The 19,111-nt window shown below is 45.6% G+C and overlaps 1 protein-coding gene across 1 annotated transcript in view; it reads left to right on the forward strand.

The window, feature by feature from the left end:
* tmprss7 (transmembrane serine protease 7) overlaps nt 1-19,111 on the forward strand; it is a 126,145-nt gene that overhangs the window by 62,528 nt on the left and 44,506 nt on the right. Inside the window, exon 12 of the mRNA XM_070893614.1 lies at nt 4,124-4,231. Within this exon, the coding sequence (XP_070749715.1) occupies nt 4,124-4,231 (108 nt within the window). The remainder of the gene's footprint in view (nt 1-4,123; nt 4,232-19,111) is intronic.

Genomic DNA, 19,111 nt, shown 5'->3' on the forward strand with positions numbered 1-19,111 from the left:
GCGAGGAGCGAACAGCGGCCTATAAAGGCCCAGCAGCGGTCCCAGGTTGGCGGTAGTTCGGGGAGGAGCAGCGAGGAGCGAACAGTGGCCTATAAAGGCCCAGTGGTGGTCCCAGGTTGGCGGTAGTTCGGGGAGGAGCAGCGAGGAGCGAACAGCGGCCTATAAAGGCCCAGCAGCGGTCCCAGGTCGGCGGTAGTTCGGGCAGGAGCAGTGAGGAGCGAACAGCGGCCTATAAAGGCCCAGTGGCGGTCACAGGTCGGCGGTAGTTCGGGGAGGAGTAGCGAGGAGCGAACAGCGGCCTATAAAGGCCCAGCGGCGGTCACAGGTCGGCGGCAGTTCGGGCAGGAGCAGCTAGCTGCAGCTGGTGCAGGGTCAAAAGTAAGAAAGAAGTAAAAAGTACTCGAAGTGTGATGTCACAGCCAAGAGGGTAAGTGATTGGCTGGTTGATTGGCGTGTAGTTTTTCTTTTTCTTTATCTTTTTTCTTTTTCTTATCAGTAAGAAACCTTTGGCATTGTTACCAATTAAGTTAATCCAAGCGTTAAGTCATGGCAGGAGAGCCCAGACCCATGTCATGCTCCTCCTGTGCTGTGTGGGAAATCAGGGACAGGAAGTGTGTCCAGCTGCAGCTCCTGATGGACCACATTGCAGCACTGGAGCTGTGGATGGATTCACTGTGGAGCATCCGTGATGCTGAGGGTGTCATGAATAGCACGTTTAGTGAGTTGGTCACACCGCAGGGAAAGGTTGCACAGCCAGATAGGGAATGGGTGACCATCAAATAGAGCAAGGGAAGGCAGGTAGTGCAGGGGTCCCCTGCGGTCACCTCCCTCAAAAACAGATATACCATTTTGGATACTGTTGGGGAAGATGGCTCATCAGGGGAAGGCAGCAGCAGTCAAATCCATGGCATTAGGGGTGGCTCTGCTGCACAGGAGGGCAGAAAAAAGAGTGAGAGAGCAATAGGGGAATAGATAGGTGTTTTTGTGGCCTTAAACGAGACTCCAGGATGGTATGTTGCTTCCCTGGTGCAAGGGTCAAGAATGTCTTGGAGCAGCTGCAGCACATTCTGGAGGTGGAGGGTGAACAGCCAGCTGTCGTGGTCTATATAGGTACCAACGATATAGGTAAAAAAAATGGGATGAGGTCCTACAAGCTGAATTTAGGGAGCTAGGAGTTAAATTAAAAAGTAGGACCTCAAAGGTAATAATCTCAGGATTGCTACCAGTGCCACGTGCTAGTCAGAGTAGGAATTGCAGGATAGCTCAGATGAATACGTGGCTTGAGGAATGGTGCAAGGGGGAGGGATTCAAATTCCTGGGACATTGGAACCGGTTCTGGGGGAGGTGGGACCAGTACAAACCGGACGGTCTGCACCTGGGCAGGACCGGAAGCGATGTCCTAGGCAGAGAGTTTGATGGTGTTGCTGGGGAGGATTTAAACTAAAATGGCAGGGGGATGGTCATCTATGCACCGAGACAGAGGGAAGTAAAAAGGGGGCAGAAGCAAAAGGTAGGAAGGAGAAAAGCAAGAGTGGAGGTCAGAGAAATGAAGGGCAAAAATCAAAAAGCGCTACATTACAACATAATTCAAAAAGGACAACTCAAAGGGTGTTAAAAAAACAAACCTGAAGGCTCTGAGTCTCAATACGAGGAGCAATCGTATTAAGGTGGATGAATTTACTGCGCAGATAGCTGTTAATGGGTATGATGTAATTGGGATTACGGAGACATGGCTCCAAAGTAACCAAGGCTGGGAACTCAACATCCAGGGATATTCAATATTCAGGAAGAACAGACAGGAAGGAAAAGGAGGTGGGGTAGCGTTACTGGTTAATGGGGAGCTTAATGCAATAGCAAGGAAGGACATTAACGTGGATGATGTGGAATCTATATTGGTAGAGCTGCGAAACACCAAAGGGCAGAAAACATTAGTGGGAGTTGTGTACAGATCACCAAACAGTAGTAGGAAGGTTGGGGATGGCATCAAACAGGAAATTAGGGATGTGTGCAATAAGGGTACAGCAGTTATCATGGGTGACTTTAATCTACATATTGATTGGGCTAACCAAACTGATAGCAATACAGTGAAGGAGGATTTCCTGGAGTGTATAAGGGATGGTTTTCTAGACCAATATATCGAGGAACCAACTAGAGAGCAGGCCATTCGAGACTGGGTCTTGTGTAACGAGAGAGGATTAATTAGCAATCTGGTCGTGCAGGGCCCCTTGGGGAAGAGTGACCATAATATTGTAGAATTCTTCATTAAGATGGAGAGTGACACAATTAATTCAGAGACTAGGGTCCTGAACTTAAAGAAAGAAAACTTCGATGTTATGAGACGTGAATTGGCTAGGATAGACTGGAGAATGATACTTAAAGGGTTGACGGTGGATAGGCAATGGCAGACATTTAAAATCACATGGATGAACTACAACAATTGTACATCCATGTATGGTGTAAGAATAAAAAAGGGAAGGTGGCTCAACTGTGGCTAACAAGGGAAATTAGGGAAAGTATTAAATCCAAGGAAGAGGCATATAAATTGACCAGAAAAAGCAGCAAACCTGAGTACTGAAGAAGTACATTTTGGGCTGCCTGCCAGTTAAGTTTTAGGAGGGTAGATGGCAACAGGAGGGGGGGCGGGGCCATTGCGGCTGCAAGCAGCTGCCTAAAACACTCATTAGGTTCCATGTAAATGCTAATGAGTGACTTAAAGCCTGTTTGAGGATCCGTCGGGGGAACTGGGCTGCACTGAGCGGAGCAGGTGCAGGCCTTCTAGAGAAGTTTTCTAGACATGGAAAGGTAAGTAAATTTGCTGTGGAGTCAGCAGAAGCCGTTTAGCAGTGCAGAGTGGGAGATGTCCCCTGTAGCACCCTGGGACAAGTCTGAGGTAAAGAAGTTAAGAGCAGTGGTGACTCTCACAGCCACTGCCAAGCATTGGCAACGTGGAGGGTACAGAGATCAGTGGCAGCCTGCCTGGTGAAGCACCGCCTCCTCATGTGCTGGTCCTCAGACATATGCAGGAAAAGCACTCGACCTATAGAACCTGTGGGGCTGGGTAAGTCTTCTACAAGTAGACTGCCTTGTTGGCCTAAGTGCTGCTCCTCTTATTGTCCAGCCTGCTGCTGCTGCTGTCATTGTTGCTACTGGTCTTCTTCCTCTATCCACGTCAAAGCAGCAAGAATGGCACCCTCTGAATGCTTATTCAGGGTAAGTAATGCAAAGAAAAGTCAGAAATAAGCAACCGTCAACTTTCCAAATATCCTTGGAAATCCAAAAGCACAATAGCACACAGATCTCTATGATCTGAGTGCCCCTTTAATTACTGATACCTGTAGCGTTCTGAAACCAATCCCACTAGTCCTTACACAGCAGGTTCGGCACTGGTTGGAACTTCTGCTATTTCATGATATATATCGCATTGGGGTCCTAATTACATCAAAGGACCCTCATTTGCATATATTCATTAGGTGCCCACCTGCTTCTGGCTGGAGCCTCGGACACCTAAAATGAAAAGTGCTTGGTTAATATGGCTATTTTAATTATGCACCCGCTCCATTCCTGCCGGGCGAGGGGGGTTAAAATTCCCTCTTTAAAATCTCCATATTGAAAGCAATAGGCTGGCATCTCTGTAATTGATAGCTTATTTGTATTTTGGAGACTGAATGACACCATTATACCTTCCTTCTTCAGAAAAATGCTCAGGAATTGCCTTTGCATCACCGTTGAGGGAAAATATATGGTTTTTAACATCTTTTATATATTTTGTTCATGTATGCTTGCAGAATAAATTAATGATAAATAAAATAAAGAAATGGTTGCAACAGAACTTTCTGGTTACTACTGCAAAATATATCTGGGAAATATCTTAAACACAGTTTATAAGGTGAAAGGTATGACCCCTTGCTCCTGGTCCAAATACCACAGAGAGTTACATGCAGTTTCTGATATGAACAATTTTGCTCAGTTGGACACATACAAAATCTGACTTCGATGGTAAGTTACTTTATATGTATGGTGGAGTTGTTCTTTTAATGACTTTGTTTCTTCCATTTATTTCCTCCAGGACAATGTTAACATTGTGCAGATTAAATGAGCTCAATTCTCATTTTTTTTTCTAAAGCTTGTCCTAATGGATATTATGTCTGCTCCACTGGTCTGTGCATCCGACAGTCTCAACATTGTGATGGATCAGATGACTGCTTTGATGAAAGTGATGAAGTATTTTGTTGTAGGTACCTCCAAAGAATGTTTTGCCTTAAAGGTGCATTGACTTCATGAAAAGGTAGCTAGTGAACTTTATGCATGGAAAACCTCATGCAGGCTGCAAATTACGCATGCTGACTTCTGTGCACGAATTTCTGACGTGCACTGCTGTCACACAAAGTTCTCCATTGGGAGCCCTAAATTGTAAAACTTATTGCAGTATGCCATTTTTGCATGATGAAAAAAAAATGTATATGTTGGACCAGATTTGCTGTCAAAATAAGGCGAGGCTAATGACACTCACCGATATTTATGCACAAATGGTATACCAACATCAGGCAAGAAGCAGATGCACGTTTAAATGCCAATATCCAAAGGTTGCGCCACTCCGCTGTTAGCTTCATGAAAACGGTATTTCACTGTCTGCCTCACCATTAACATGCACTGAACATCATGAGGTTGCTGTATTTACACAGCAGATATGAACTAAACTTGGCATAGAAAGTTAAGCCTTGTCATTTCAAGTGTAAGTATACTCTTTTAAAGACGTGATAAGAGTTAGTTTCTGCCAATCAACCTCTTTGGCACTGAAAATTAACCATTACAAATGTGGAGTCTCATTCCTTCAGGTATTAATTGTTGTTGGAGATTTAAAAATGTTAATTATTTTTAAAATTATTTTTCCTTTCTATCTCTTCCTCTCTCTCTTATCCAGTCTTTCTTTCCCTCACTTTATTTCTCTTTCTGTACCTGATTTGATATTGAATACACCCATTCTAATTTACGCTTCCTGCTTAGACCTTGCTCTGTGCATTTTTAAATCCTTCTATCCGATTGGTTAAGGAGATACACAGTTGCTTTCCCTGTTCACTCAGGTCCCAGATGCCCTGTTTCCCTCACTGTGACGTTATCTATTCGCACTTTCAGCAACTTACCATGCAAAAATGTTTAAAACTGAAATATGCAAGGGCAAGTCCAATGGCAGATGCCATTAGTTGCCCTGCTACAGCAAAATATGAGCCAATGTTAGGCTCTCATCATGGCTATTGGAATGATGCAAATGGGTGCAGTTCCTTAAGGGACACACCCACCTGAACCTGTACCATGCAAAAGTATTTCAAAGTTTGTATTTCCCCAAACAAATTCCTTCTGATCAATTTTCAGCCATTCCTATACCAAAACATTGATGTATTAGACAACTTTTAATGCAGATTAGGTACACTCTAATACAAAAGAATCTAATGAAAAACTAAAGCTTATAGGGTAGAAATTCATCTGGGCCTGTTGAAATACCCAAAATATCTACAAGCTTAGTTTTGCTCTGTGTGCTAATGTGGACTGCTGAGTAATTTTTTTTTAACTTGCTGGACAAACTTACTGCAATGTAAAATGATTCCCCACCTCTGTAGCTTCCACTGCCAGAAATCTTTACCTATTACCCAGTTGAAATGCTCATTAACTTCATGAAACCTGGGGCTACTGATAGTTATCTAGAGAGTAGATGAATGCAACATAATGTTGAGGTCCCTTGCCCTCAGATTGTTGTCAAAACTTTTGACCAAGAAGTATCCTGCTTGACAAATACTTTTTGCAGTTTGGAGAAAGTGTATGCTCCACCAAATAGTCACTTGTAAATTCTGAAAGATTTATAGCGTAAAAGTGTCGGCAACTCAAAGTTCTAAATATCTAAAAGTTTGTGAATGCAAGGGTTAACTTGAGGAAGTGGCACATTTCAGTCCCGAGCCCTCCATGACCCCAGCCTGTATCCTTGGTTAGGGGGTTTTTGTGTAATTATAGGAAGTTCCTAGTGGGATTTCCTGCAGCAAGCAGGAGTTCGTCAGTGGCCCCCAAGGACTGCCCCCTGCAGCACTCGAGCAGGTGGAAGTGGCGTTAAAGAGGCCACAGAACTCTGAAGAGTGGAGCAGCTCAGTGAGTGAAGGCCTTGGCAGGTCGGGAGAGAAATGGGCCTGGAGGCCAGGTCATGCCCCACCCCTGGTATTTGCATGTGATGGGTAGGGAAGGACTGGACAGCAGTGGTCCCGGCAGGAGCAGGGGAATTCAGGTTGGGGTGCTGAGACAGCAGTGGGTCTCACTCGCACCACCTCCCCCCCCCACCACCCCACCACCCACTCGCACCACCACCCCCTCCCCCCCACCACCACACCACCCACTCGCACCACCACCTCCGCCCCCCCACCACCACCACATACCCCAATATTGTCTTTTTTTCAGATACATTCCTGCCCATTAGCAGTGGGACTGTGGAAGAAAATTCAAAGTCAAACTGAATCAAACTAATAAAAATTCATTAGGTATGAGCATTAAATTCTTGCATGTAGCGCACCACACATTAAATCTGTAACTGGCTCAATCAACTTGTTCTTACCAGAAGAACAATAAAAGTCTTGCTTTCTTTGGTTCAAATAAATAACTTAAGCAAATTGATTTAAAAAAAATCTAGATCAGCAAGGTACCTACAAAAAATCAATCACTTGAAATGATACAATTTCAATCATCTATTTTTCAAAGTGGTTCCAGTAATTATTTTAATTTCCAGATGAATCTACATTTATAATTCGGATTTTAAAAAAGAACTAAAAGGACTATGGGCTAGATTTTCCATTATTTTTGCATGCATAATGTTATGTTCAGAATAAATCCACAGGACTATATCGCAAACTCAAACTGTTGTGACCTTGGTCTCTTTATTCAGACTCCAGAGTGGGGAAGCAGCATGGTGAGTCACATTTTATACCTGCTTGCCTCAGGGTGCACAGGTGACCCTTAGGTCTCCAACAGGTGTGCCCCCTAGTGGCAAGTCTTATATTTTGGTAAGGTTTACATACATACATAACATCACCCCCCCCCAAAGTCTTATGTGCAAGTTATTTGCAAGTTGAGGCGATCTGGCGCCCTGCGTCCCCGGCTTGATCGTCTGGGTTAAAGTCCTGACATGGTGGCTTCATCCTCGTGGTTGACGGCGAAGTTGATCGTGTTAGTGAGTCGCTGGGGGCCAGGTCCTCTCACAGTCGTTCCTGGTTATCTGTCGTTCGCAGTTAAGTCTAGTCCAAATGTTTTACGAATTAGCCCAGTACATGGTTTCACAATCAAATGCTCCATTTTCGACACATAGACTCCATTCCCCCCCTTGGCTAATGCGGTGCTAGCGGCCCAACTGGGGCTTGAACATGGTCTATAACACTTATTCTGATGTCACATGGGGGGACCGTGCGATCATGGTGCATTCTCTGCTATTGGCCTAGAGAAGGCTCGGTTCTGAGTGATTCTGTCTGGTGACTGCGTAGCACCCAGGATAGCCGGGTCTGTGGGGAGTCTATCATGACACGCGTGGTACTTGGTTTAGTGATTTGGGCTGCCTGCTCCAGGCTATTGTCGCTGACCCTGAGGTCTAGCAAGCCCAGGATGGCTGCAATGGCCTTGAGACTTTCGGTAGTGGCGTGAGGCCTAGTGGTCCCCGTGGATCCTGGGCCGTAGTATGGGGGCCCCGGACCATTGACTGTGTGTAGCCGCCCTGCCTTACTTTGCAACGTTGGGATGGGCCTTTCGTCTTTGCGACGGATAGGTTGCAACATCCCGTCTAGCAGTTCACCTTTGGCAGGCGGTAATATGGGAACCTGGCTGGTCCAGGTCCTAACCTGGGGGCCATTACGGTTGACCCCTCGCTTTCTAGCACTTCCAAGACAGCAAGTGGGTCTGCAGGCTGTGCCGTTTCCACCCCGGTGGTGGGCAACAGTAGCCAACTGAGGGCATTAGTGCCGCTCTCAGTGCCTGGCCCGTGACGGATCATGTTACAGTGCACAGACAGTGTTAGACCTTCTCGAAACAACGCATCGATATTGGTGCCTCTGCTCTCTCAAACTTGTGGGATGGGCAGCTTGTCTGACTCGAGCACAGATTGGGACACTCTTTGGTACGTCGTTTTAGTCCCGTGAATACAGGCTGCTGCTTTATTTAACTTATTGGATACATGTTCAATCGTTTGGGGCTCGCCCGCTACTTTTGCTTGCTGCACAACACTTTCGACCCCGTGTGATAACACATCACTTGTTACAATACTTTGTCAGATACATATACGACTGGTTGGTGTTCGCCCGCTACTTTGGCTTGTTGTAAGGTACCCCCAACCCCATATAATGGTACATCATTGGCCTCGAAAGACCGCTCACAAGGGTTACATAGTGCATACAATTTATTGGAACGTAGTGGGTTCCTGGCCTTCTCAGCGGCTGCCCCTTTACCTTTGCCCCAAACCTAGTCGTCTTCCTTGCTGGGCAACACATTGCTCCGTTCCGTTGCTGCGAGCTCCCTTGGTCTGGACGCTCTCTCGTCCCGTGGTCTGGATGCACTCTCATCCCGTGGTCTGGATGCGCCTTCTCATCCCGTGGTCTGGATGCACTTTCATCCCGTGGTCTGGACGCCCTCTCGTCCCGTGGTCTGGATGCTCTTCCGTTCCTTGGTCTGGGATGCCGACTGCCGCGATTTTCCCTCCAGGGATTTTGCCTTTGGCGCCGGGAAGACGCATTTGGATCATTTTGGTCGGAGTCCCACTCCACATGGTTGACCTGGAGCCTCTTCCATCGTTGCGAAGTGGTCGTCAGCTTCGGGCGGTGGGTACCGCGCCTGTACCGCTGCTCGGTTGATCTTCACCTCCTCGTGGTCGTGATGAGCGGCCTGTGCCTCGGGGATCTGCAATTGGATCTACACTTCGATGCTTAGTTCAGCTGAAGGTGGGGTTTGCTCAGCCTTTGAGAAGAGGAGACGCCGTTCGCCAGAGACAGTATGCAGGGGTCTTCCCAGTTCCATCGAATCGTCCCCATCCACCTTCTACCAAGCAGAGTTGGCCCATCACCTGAAACAATCCACAATGGTAAAACGTGCACTGCTCCCTCATGGGATACTCTTATGTCCGCACTACCAATAACTGGTATCAGTTCCTTGGTGTAGGAGCGTAGCTTTGCCTGAATCAGGATCAGTTTGGGTCGCTGTGCTTCGTCGCCCCACAGCCTCTCGAATGCCTTCTGGCTCGTAACTGATTGTCTAGTTCCATGGAGACTGGAGTGCCGTTAAGTTCAACTTTTAACATTATCGGAGGGCTTTTGGTGGTGAGATGTGTATCCCATATACTTCCTCTTCATTCTCAGGTTGAGTTGCCTCTCCTGTTCGTTCAGTGTGATCCTCGCTGGATCGGTTGTCCTCTCCTGACTCTGCCACATGGTGAGTCAGAGATCGTTTGCACATTCGCTGGAGGTGCCCCATTGTTCCACAGCCCTTGCACACAAAGGGCTTGAATCGACATTGATGAGCTCTATGGCTGCCCCCGCGGCGCAAACATGGTGCTAATGGATATGCATTCACACCCCACGTCGACTCTGAGTCACTCTAGGCCTAGGTCTGGCCTCTGCAGTCGTGTGGGCCCTGCCCTGTGCCGTTCTGCCTGCTGCAAACATTATTTTATGCACAGTACTTGCCGGTGAGCTTCGATTCTGTGAAGATATCTGTTTCGTGTTATCGCTCGTGGATATGAAGGCTTGGGCTATTGTGATGGCCTTGCTCAGATCTAGGGATTCGGCAGATAGCAGTTTGCAAAGAATGACCTCGTGGCCAATTCCAAGCATGAAAAACACTTCCCTCAAGGATCCTGCAAATTCGCACTGCCCCGCAAGGCATCTTAGGTTGGCGACAAAACTCGCCACGTTCTGGCCCTCGGAGCGACGGTGCGTGTAAAAGCGATACCTGGCCATCTCCTTTGGCTGGAGGTGTTCCCTAACCAGCGTACACAGCTCTGCATAAGATTTATCCGTTGGTTTGACCAGTGCCAGCAAATTTTTCAGGAGGCCATATACCGATGACCCACATACAGTGAGGAGAATTGCCCTGCGATTGATCACTGTTTCAGCCGTGTCCAATTTGTTGGCCACAAAGTACTGGTCGAGACGCTCAACGAAGGCTTCCCAATCATCACCTTCAACAAATCTCTCATGAATGCCAATGGCAGCCATGACCGCGTGAAAGTTCGTGGTCCGTTACTCGTCGCCAAATTGTTATGTTCAGAATAAATCCACAGGACTGTATCGCAAGCTCAAACTGTTGTGACCTTGGTCTCTTTATTCAGACTCAAGAGTGGGGAAGCAGCATGGTGAGTCACCTTTTATACCTGCTTGCCCCAGGGTGCACAGCTGACCCTTAGGTCTCCCACAGGTGTTCCCCCTAATGGCAAGTCTTACATTTTGGTAAGGTTTACATACATACATAACACATAACACCTACTTAATGTCCATTTTAACACTGAAATGACATGTAACGCCCAGATATCGCCCTTTTAGCCTCAAAATGGAAACTGATGCCCATTTCTCGGTCACTTATCGGCGAGCGTTACTTTTCACATGTGTATAACGCCAAGAAAAAATAATACTGCCTGCCCACTTTTTTGGGGCAGAATCATCAGAATGTGCAATCCCAACGCCCATAATATCACCCAGCGTTACTTTTGGCACGTAATTAACGCCGAAATTTAATAATACCGCCTGGCCACTGTTTTTTGTCATAAATATCACATTTGCCTAAACTAACGCCCAGTATATTGCCCATCCTTACTTTTGGCACTTCACACACATCTTGCCCACAATATCGTTCGCCGAAAAAAACACCAGGAAAAAGTGGAACTAACCGGAATTACTCTCAGCAGAATGGGCACCATGTTCTAAATCACATGTCGCATCATTTAAAAGACTGCTCTGTTTCAACCTCAATGGATTTCGGATGTACTCTGGAGGTCTTTAGAGGTGATGTAAACATCTGAACAAACATTTATCATACTGTGGACAATTGGAATTTAATAGGTGTCTTACTGGGGACATTCATTCTTTGTGACCAATCAGTGGAAAACAGATAGCTATTGGAATGGGGCCTGTCCTTTCTCACCCTCTCTTGATGACCACTTACATGCTGCAGACTTGAGATGGCAGAAGGTACGCTTGACAGCATCATGTACCCAATGTAAGATGTGACAGACTGATGAGGAGGACCAGACGTTACACCCCCCGGAAGTACAGGGAGAAGCAGTCTTACCTCAACTTGCCTGACACCATCTGCCTTCGGAGACTGTGCTTCCACAAAGAGGTTATCAGTGAGATATGCCAGCTCATCAAGGGAGATCTGCAGCCTGCCAGCACCATCAGGACCGCACTGTCCGTCGAGGTCAAAGTCACCGCGGCACTGTCATTCTACGCGTCGGGTTCTTTTCAGGCTTCAGCTGGCGTCATTTGCGGGATATCTCAGCATGCAGCACATTGCTGCATTAGACAGGTCACTGAAACCCTGTATACACGCAGGATGGACTTTATCAGCTTCCCTATGACCAGGGAGGCTCAGTCTGGGAGGGCTTTACGATTCTGCCGAATTGCTAACTTGCCCAAGGTGCAGGAAGCAATAGACTGTACACATATCATGATGCAGGCACCTTTTCAGGACGCAGAGGTTTTCAGGAACCGCAAGGAATTCCACTTTCTGAATGTACAACTTGTTGTCGACCACCAGCAAATTATTATGGCAGTGAATGCTAAATTTCCAGGCAGCATACATGATGCTCACATCCTGTGTGAGAACACTGTGACTTGTTTAACAATCAGCCACAAGGTCAATGCTGGATGCTTGGTGACAAAGGATACGGCCTCTCCACCTGGCTGATGACCCCCCTGCGTGACACCCACACTGAAACCGAGAAGCGATACAACAAGAGCCACAGAGTCACTCGCAATATCGTCGAGAAAACCATTGGAGTGCTTAAGCAGCGTTTTAGATGCCTGGAACACTCAGGAGGCGAGCTCCAATACCACCCTGAGCAGGTAGCTCAATTCATAGTGTTGTGCTCCATGCTGCACAACTTGGCTATCAGGAGGGGACAAGAATTGCCAGAAGGGTGTGATGGTCCACCTCAGGAGAGAGAGGAAGAGGAGGACGGAGGTGGACACTGACCTCGGGCCACACAATCAGGCTGACGCTGAAGCCATGCCCCCGCCCCCCTGTAGACCACAGAAAAGGGCCCGTGGTGCATCATAGCTACAAGACTCTTACGTCAGGAGCTCATAAATGAGCTCTTTGCCTGAAAGAACGTTGGTGGTATTTACAAGGCTGACACACTGCTGGGTGTGCAGGTCATACATCAATGATGGGCATCACCTTGGTGACAGTTAAACTTTAAGTTGATTGAATTTGAATTATATCCTTTGATGTTAAGGAATCACCAGTGTGTAACGGTGCAGCTACCTGAGCCAATGCGCAACAAGGTTATGTTAAATAAAAAACATTTAAACCGACCATTTGTCTGAAATCATAAGTATATCTGTAAAAACCAACCCTTGCCTCCCCCACCCCGCTTCTCATTCACACCTCGACTCCTTCCCCTCCTGACTCCAAGCCACCTGGCTGAGGAGTTCCTCAGGTACTGCTTCATTGGGGGGGGGGGGGATGATGGCCGAACCGCTGTTTGGACGGATATGGGAGAGGACGATCCTAAGGTGGGAACGTGCTCCGAACCAGAAGCAAGATATTGCTCCTGGCTCTTATGTGTCGTTGGCAATGGGGTGCGGCACCTTGGGGTGCAGTGCTGTGCTCTGGGACCACTGGGAGCTCTCTGCCACCAGTGTTCCTGGCTACCAGCTCCAGGGCCTCCTCCATCCCTTCCATGTTATATATTATTTGTTGGATAAAAACTCGGTGCCAACTATGTTCTTGGTGCTTAGAAGGCTTTTTGCTGCTGGTGAATCTCTCTCGTGCCTCCCACAACAGCCAAGCAAGCACACACCACACCCACACACGCTTTCAGTGCCTCTCTGCTCCCTCTCTCTTTGTCTCCTCTTCTGCTCATGTAATGATGACCCCTGACCTCTTGAATCGTGGGAAACGAGTGTTGCCATGCTGTTGCTAAGGATGGCCACACTTTACGGCAGAAGGTCAGAGAGATTTAACGCTAACACCCATTTCAGATCGCTCCTGGTAACGCCCAATTTTTAAAATGGAGACTAGGGGCTTTGAGAATGGGCGACAAGCCTGCGATCTGAAAACTCATTTTTATCGCCCACACCGGAAATACCATCCATTTTTGGGCGATCTGCATAAAAGTGTAAAATCTTGCCCTATAAAATCAGCCACTATGTCAGAAATGCCTTTATATCCTTTCAAAAGTCTGTCTCTGAAGTCTGGGTTTTGAACTCTGCGGCATTCCCCGGGTTATACTGTAAATTTGGAACTTGCCTGAATGAAGAGGCTCACCAAGTAACAGATTCCCAGAAGCATCAGTGCCACTCTGTGTCTGCTGCACGGGTTAACTACAACTCCTACTGGTTAATGTGTATGTCACTCTGAAAGACTGCAACTCGCAGACTGCAATTAAGGCTGCCACATTCTTCTTGGATCTGATACAAGAGTGGACAGGTAGGATGGAGCTTACAAAAATAAAGTTTTGGAATCCCCTAAGTATGGCCAATCTTGCTGTCAAGTTATTAGAGAATGTCTGGTGATTTTAAGACATATCCTGATATGAGTGAGCAAGAAATATGTTCTCCCAAAGACTGAGTGAAAATCACAGAACAATTCTGTCACAACAACTGTTATCTCTGTTCACCACGTTCCCAGTGCTACTTCCCTTGAGGTCCAGTGGTTTTAATTTAAACATGTTGTACCCCACCTGTGCCCTGGGTCATTCTTTTGAATCTGCTACTGCTGGTGCTCCTCACTCTCTGGCCTGTGCTGGCAGGCTTAGAATGGGACCAAGATAAACAGCATAACTGTACTCCTCAGCCTACCTGGGAGCAATAGGACAGAAGATCAGGTCGTATCTATAAAACACACGCAACTCCATTGAAAAGAAATATTGAGCCATAGAAGCAATAGTAACATTGTCTCGAGAGCAAACACTTCCCCCATTGTTTTGCAAAAATCCGTTTTCAATGGAAGATGTTCTTAAATGTCAAGTATCAGAAGTGACCTCTGAAAACATAATGCTCCCTCCTGTGCTGAACATTTAGCAAACATTTTTGAAGATAATGAGACTAACAAGAAAAGAGCTTTCTTTCAGGAATAACTTCATAATACGTAAGCAGTTTTCTTTTTAGTTTTTTTTGTATTCGCACTTTTCAAATGGGCTCTGACAAGTGAGCTAGATACAGCTTTCCTTTGTTTAAATATCATTTTTGGCAGTAACACAAGAACAAACATCAGTTATGGATATTACAGAGGTCTTTTTGAGCACTGACCTAGAAACCTCTGCTCCCATGAATATTGGATACGAAATTATGAAGTTTTGAGGAAATTACTTCTTGTATAAAGTTTACTTCTAGCAGTAGTGAGACAAAGAAAGGTTAATACAAGTTTAAATGTTGGAATTCCGGTCTTAACCTTATATATTTTTCAATTCTGTGATCTAGGAACAAGGTACAACGGTGGGGGGTACAAATGCACTAACGTTCTGGGATTTTTAAAATCGTTATTGTGAGACTAACTAGTGACCACAGTCGAGTTGCAATGGTTGCATGCAGTTGATAGCTTCCGTAATATTTAGTACAAGTGAAAGTGTATCCGTTTTATTTACTGCTGCTATGGAGCTCAAATATATGTTTATAAAGACCGTGAATGCCAGAATTTTATCTTTACAAAATATGATAAGAACCACAAGGAATTAAACTACAGGCTGTTTCCCAGCACCACCTTATATGCCGTACTCTGAACAAAAACGGAAGTTCAGTGAGTAAATTGTTTGTATGGTGTGGTACTGAGCTATACAGAACAGAAGGTCCGAGATTGTATCACTACATAAGAACATAAGAAATTGAAGCAGGAGTAGGCCACACGGCCCCTCGAGCCTGCTCCATCATTCAATAAGATCATGGCTGGTCTGATCTTGGCCTCAACACCACTTCCTGCCTGTTCCCCATAGCCCTTGACTCCCCTATAGTTCCAGAAACTGTCTCTCTGAGCATTGAATATGTTCAATAACTCAGCTTCCACAGCTCTCTGGGTACAGAATTCTAAAGATTCACAACCCTCTAAAAGAAGAAATTCCTCCTCATCTCCGTCTTAAATGGGCGACTCCTTATTCTGAAACTATGCCCCCTAGTTCTAAGTTCCCCCACAAGGGGAAACATCCTTTCAGCATCCACCCTGTCAAGTCCCTCAAATATTGGGATGAGTTAGTTAATTTTAGCAAGGAGACCATTTAGAGTGCTACATGATACAATTGAGCTCGGGTTCCCACCCCTTGATTTCTGTACATTGACCATTGTTGAAGAGTTTCACGTGTGGTTGTCAGGTGAGGGCAGGATGGGAAATATCTGTGATGCCGTCCATGGTGAATTAGCCTTCCAGAAATCATTGCCTAGCTTCACACATAATGAATGTTCACCTGGGTGACACTGAGACACATCAGGGAGGGGGAGAGTTACCTGGACGCTGTGTTTCAGGAGTCAGTCACACCCCTTAGGTTAAATAATTCAAATGTGGTCCGTGGTCAGGGACAAGAGGGTATGACTACTAGTGAGGCAGGTATGAGGACCCAGGATGTAGTGATGGAGGAGCCTCAGCCCTTGCACTTGTCCAACAGGTACAAGGTGCTTACTCCCCATGAGGATGAGAGCAGCGACTGCAGGAAGGATGAGCAAACTGACCACAGCACCGTGGTGCAGAGGGCCATTTAAATTGTGGGAGTAAAAAGAAAAAGTAAAAACCAGTGGATGTGGTGTATTTGGATTTCCAGAAGGCATTTGACAAGGTGCCACATAAAAGGTTACTGCACAAGATAAAAGTTCACGGGGTTGGGGGTAATATATTAGCATGGATAGAGGATTGGCTAACTAACAGAAAGCAGAGAGTTGGGATAAATTATTCATTCTCTGGTTGGCAATCAGTAACTAGTGGGGTGCCACAGGGATCAGTGCTGGGACCCCAACTATTTACAATCTATATTAACGACTTGGAAGAAGGGACTGAGTGTAACGTAGCCAAGTTTGCTGACAATACAAAGATGGGAGGAAAAGCAATATGCGAGGAGGACACAAAAAATCAGCAAAAGGACATAGACAAGCTAAGGGAGTGGGCAAAAATTTGGCAGATGGATATAATGTTGAAAAATGTGAGGTCATGCACTTTGGCAGAAAAAAAATCAAAGAGCAAGTTATTATTTAAATGGAGAAAGATTGCAAAGTGCTGCAGTACAGCGGGACCTGGGGGGACTTGTGCATGAAACACAAAAGGATAGTATGCAGGTACAGCAAGTGATCAGGAAGGCCAATGGAATCTTGGCCTTTATTGCAAAGGGGATGGAGTATAAAAGCAGGGAAATCTTGCTACAGCTATACAGGGTATTGGTGAGGCCACACCTGGAATACTGTGTACAGTTTTGGTTTCCATATTTACGACAGGATATACTCGCTTTAGAGGCAGTTCAGAGAAAGTTCACGGGTTGATTCCGGAGATGAGGGGGTTGACTTATGCGGAAAGGTTGAGTAGGTTGGGCCTCTACCATTGAAATTCAGAAGAATGAGAGGTGATCTTATCGAAACGTATAGGATTATGAGGGGCCTTGGCAAGGTGGATGCAGAGAGGATGTTTCCACTGATGGGGAACTAGAAGGCATGATCTTAGAATAAGGGGCTGCCCATTTAAAACTGAGATGAGGAGAAATTTCTTCTCTCAAAGGGTTGTAAATCTGTGGAATTCGCTGTCTCAGAGAGCTGTGGAAGCTGGGACATTGAATAAATTTAAGACAGAAATAGACAGTTTCTTAAACGATAAAGAGATAAGGAGTTATGGGCAGTGGACAGGGAAGTGGACCTGAGTCCATGATCGGATCAGCCATGGTCTTTTTAAATAGCGGAACAGGCTCGAGGGACCGTATGGCCTACTCCTGCTCCTATTTCTTATGTTCTTATGTTCTTATGTAAATGTAGTAGTGGTAGAGGACAGTACAGTTAAGGGGATAGATAATGTTCTCTGCAGCCGAGAACATGAGTCCTGAAGGCTGTGTTGCCTGCCCGGTGCTAGGGTTAAGGACATCTCCCCATGGGCTGGAGAGGAACTTGGAGTGGGAGGGGAAAGATCCTGTTGTCATGGTCCATGTAGGTACCAACAACATAGGTAGGACAAAGAAAGAGGTTCTGCTGAGGGAGTATGAACAGCTAGGGGCTAAATTAGAAAGCAGAACCACAAAGGTAGTAATCTGGATTACTACCTCAGCCACGAGCAAATTTGCATAGGGTATTTGCAGAGAGATGAACTCGTGGCTCAAAGATTGTTGTCGGAGAAATGGGTTTCGATTTATGGGGCACTGGCACCAGTACTGGGATAAGAGGGAGCTGTTCTGTTGGGATGGGCTTCACTTGAATTATGTGGGGACCAGTGTCCTGGCGAATTGAATAACTAGGGCTATAGTTAGGGCTTTAAACTAAATAATGGGGGGGGGAGGATCTGGTGAGCGGAAATTTAAGAAGTCAATGGGAAAGGAGAAGGCAATAGTGCAGGGTAGCAATAGGTGTAATGATAACCACAGTGTGACAGGACGGGACAGAAAATATAAACATAAGAGTGCATCAGAAAGTGGGGTCATAGTGGGGAAAAATGGTAACAAGACAAAATTAAAAGCTCTTTATCTGAATGCACAAAGCATTCGTAACAAGACGGATAAGTTGACGGCACAAATAGAAATAAATGGATATGATCTCCTAGCCATTACAGACGTGGTTGCAAGGTGACCAAGGCTGGGAACTGAATACTCAGGTGTATTTGACATTTCGGAAGGATAGGCAAAAAAGAAAAGGAGGTGGGATAGTTCTGTTAATAAAGGACGAGATCAGTGCAGTAGTGAGAAATGATATTGACTCAGGAGATCAAGATGTCGGATCAGTTTGGGTGGAGATAAGAAATAATAAGAGAACTAGGTCATTGGTGGGAGTAGTCTTTCGGCCCCCTAACAGTATCTACACTGTAGGACAGAGTATAAATCAAGAAATAATGGAGGCTTGTAAGAAAGGTATGCCAATAATCATGGACGATTTAAATCTTCATATTGATTGGACAAATCAAATTGGCAAGGGTAACCTAGAGGAAGAGTTCATAGAGTGTATATAGGATGGTTTCTTAGAACAATACGTTGTGGAACCAACCAGAGCAGACTATTTTAGATTTGGTAATGTGCAATGGGACTGGATTAATTAATGATCTCATAGTAAACGGTCCTCTTGGGAAGACTGATCATGGCATGGTAGAATTTCAAATTCAGTTTGAGGATGAGAAACTTGGGACTTAAACTATTGTCCTGAACTTAAATAAAGGCAACTACAAAGGTATGAAGACAGAGTTGGCTAAAGTGGACTGGGAAAATATATTAAAGGGTAACACAGCAGATAAGCAGCGGCAGACATTTAAGGAGCTATTTCAGCTAAGATATATTCCAGTGAGGAGGAAAGACTCTGAGAAGGATGAACCATCTGTGGTTAACTAAGGAAGTAAAGGTGATATCAAATTGAAAACAAAGGCATACAATATTGCGAAGTTAAGTGGAAGGCCAGAATATTGGGAAATTTTTAGAAACCAGCAAAGGACAACAACAAAAAAATAAAGAGCGAGAAGATAGCTTATGATAGTAAACTAGCAAGAAATATAAAAACAGACAGCAAGAGCTTCTAAAGGTATATTAAAAAAAGAAGAGAGTGGCTAAAGTAAACATTGGTTCCTTAGAGGTTGAGACTCGGGAATTAATAATGGGAAACAGGGAAATGGCAGAGACTTTGAAGAAATATTTTGTATCGGTCTTCACGGTAGAAGACACTAAAAGCATCCCAATAATTGATAATCAAGGCTATTTGGAGTGGGGAATTTAAAACAATCACTATCA

The sequence above is a fragment of the Pristiophorus japonicus genome, chromosome 11 (assembly GCF_044704955.1).
Source record: "Pristiophorus japonicus isolate sPriJap1 chromosome 11, sPriJap1.hap1, whole genome shotgun sequence".
Lineage (NCBI taxonomy): Eukaryota > Metazoa > Chordata > Chondrichthyes > Pristiophoridae > Pristiophorus > Pristiophorus japonicus.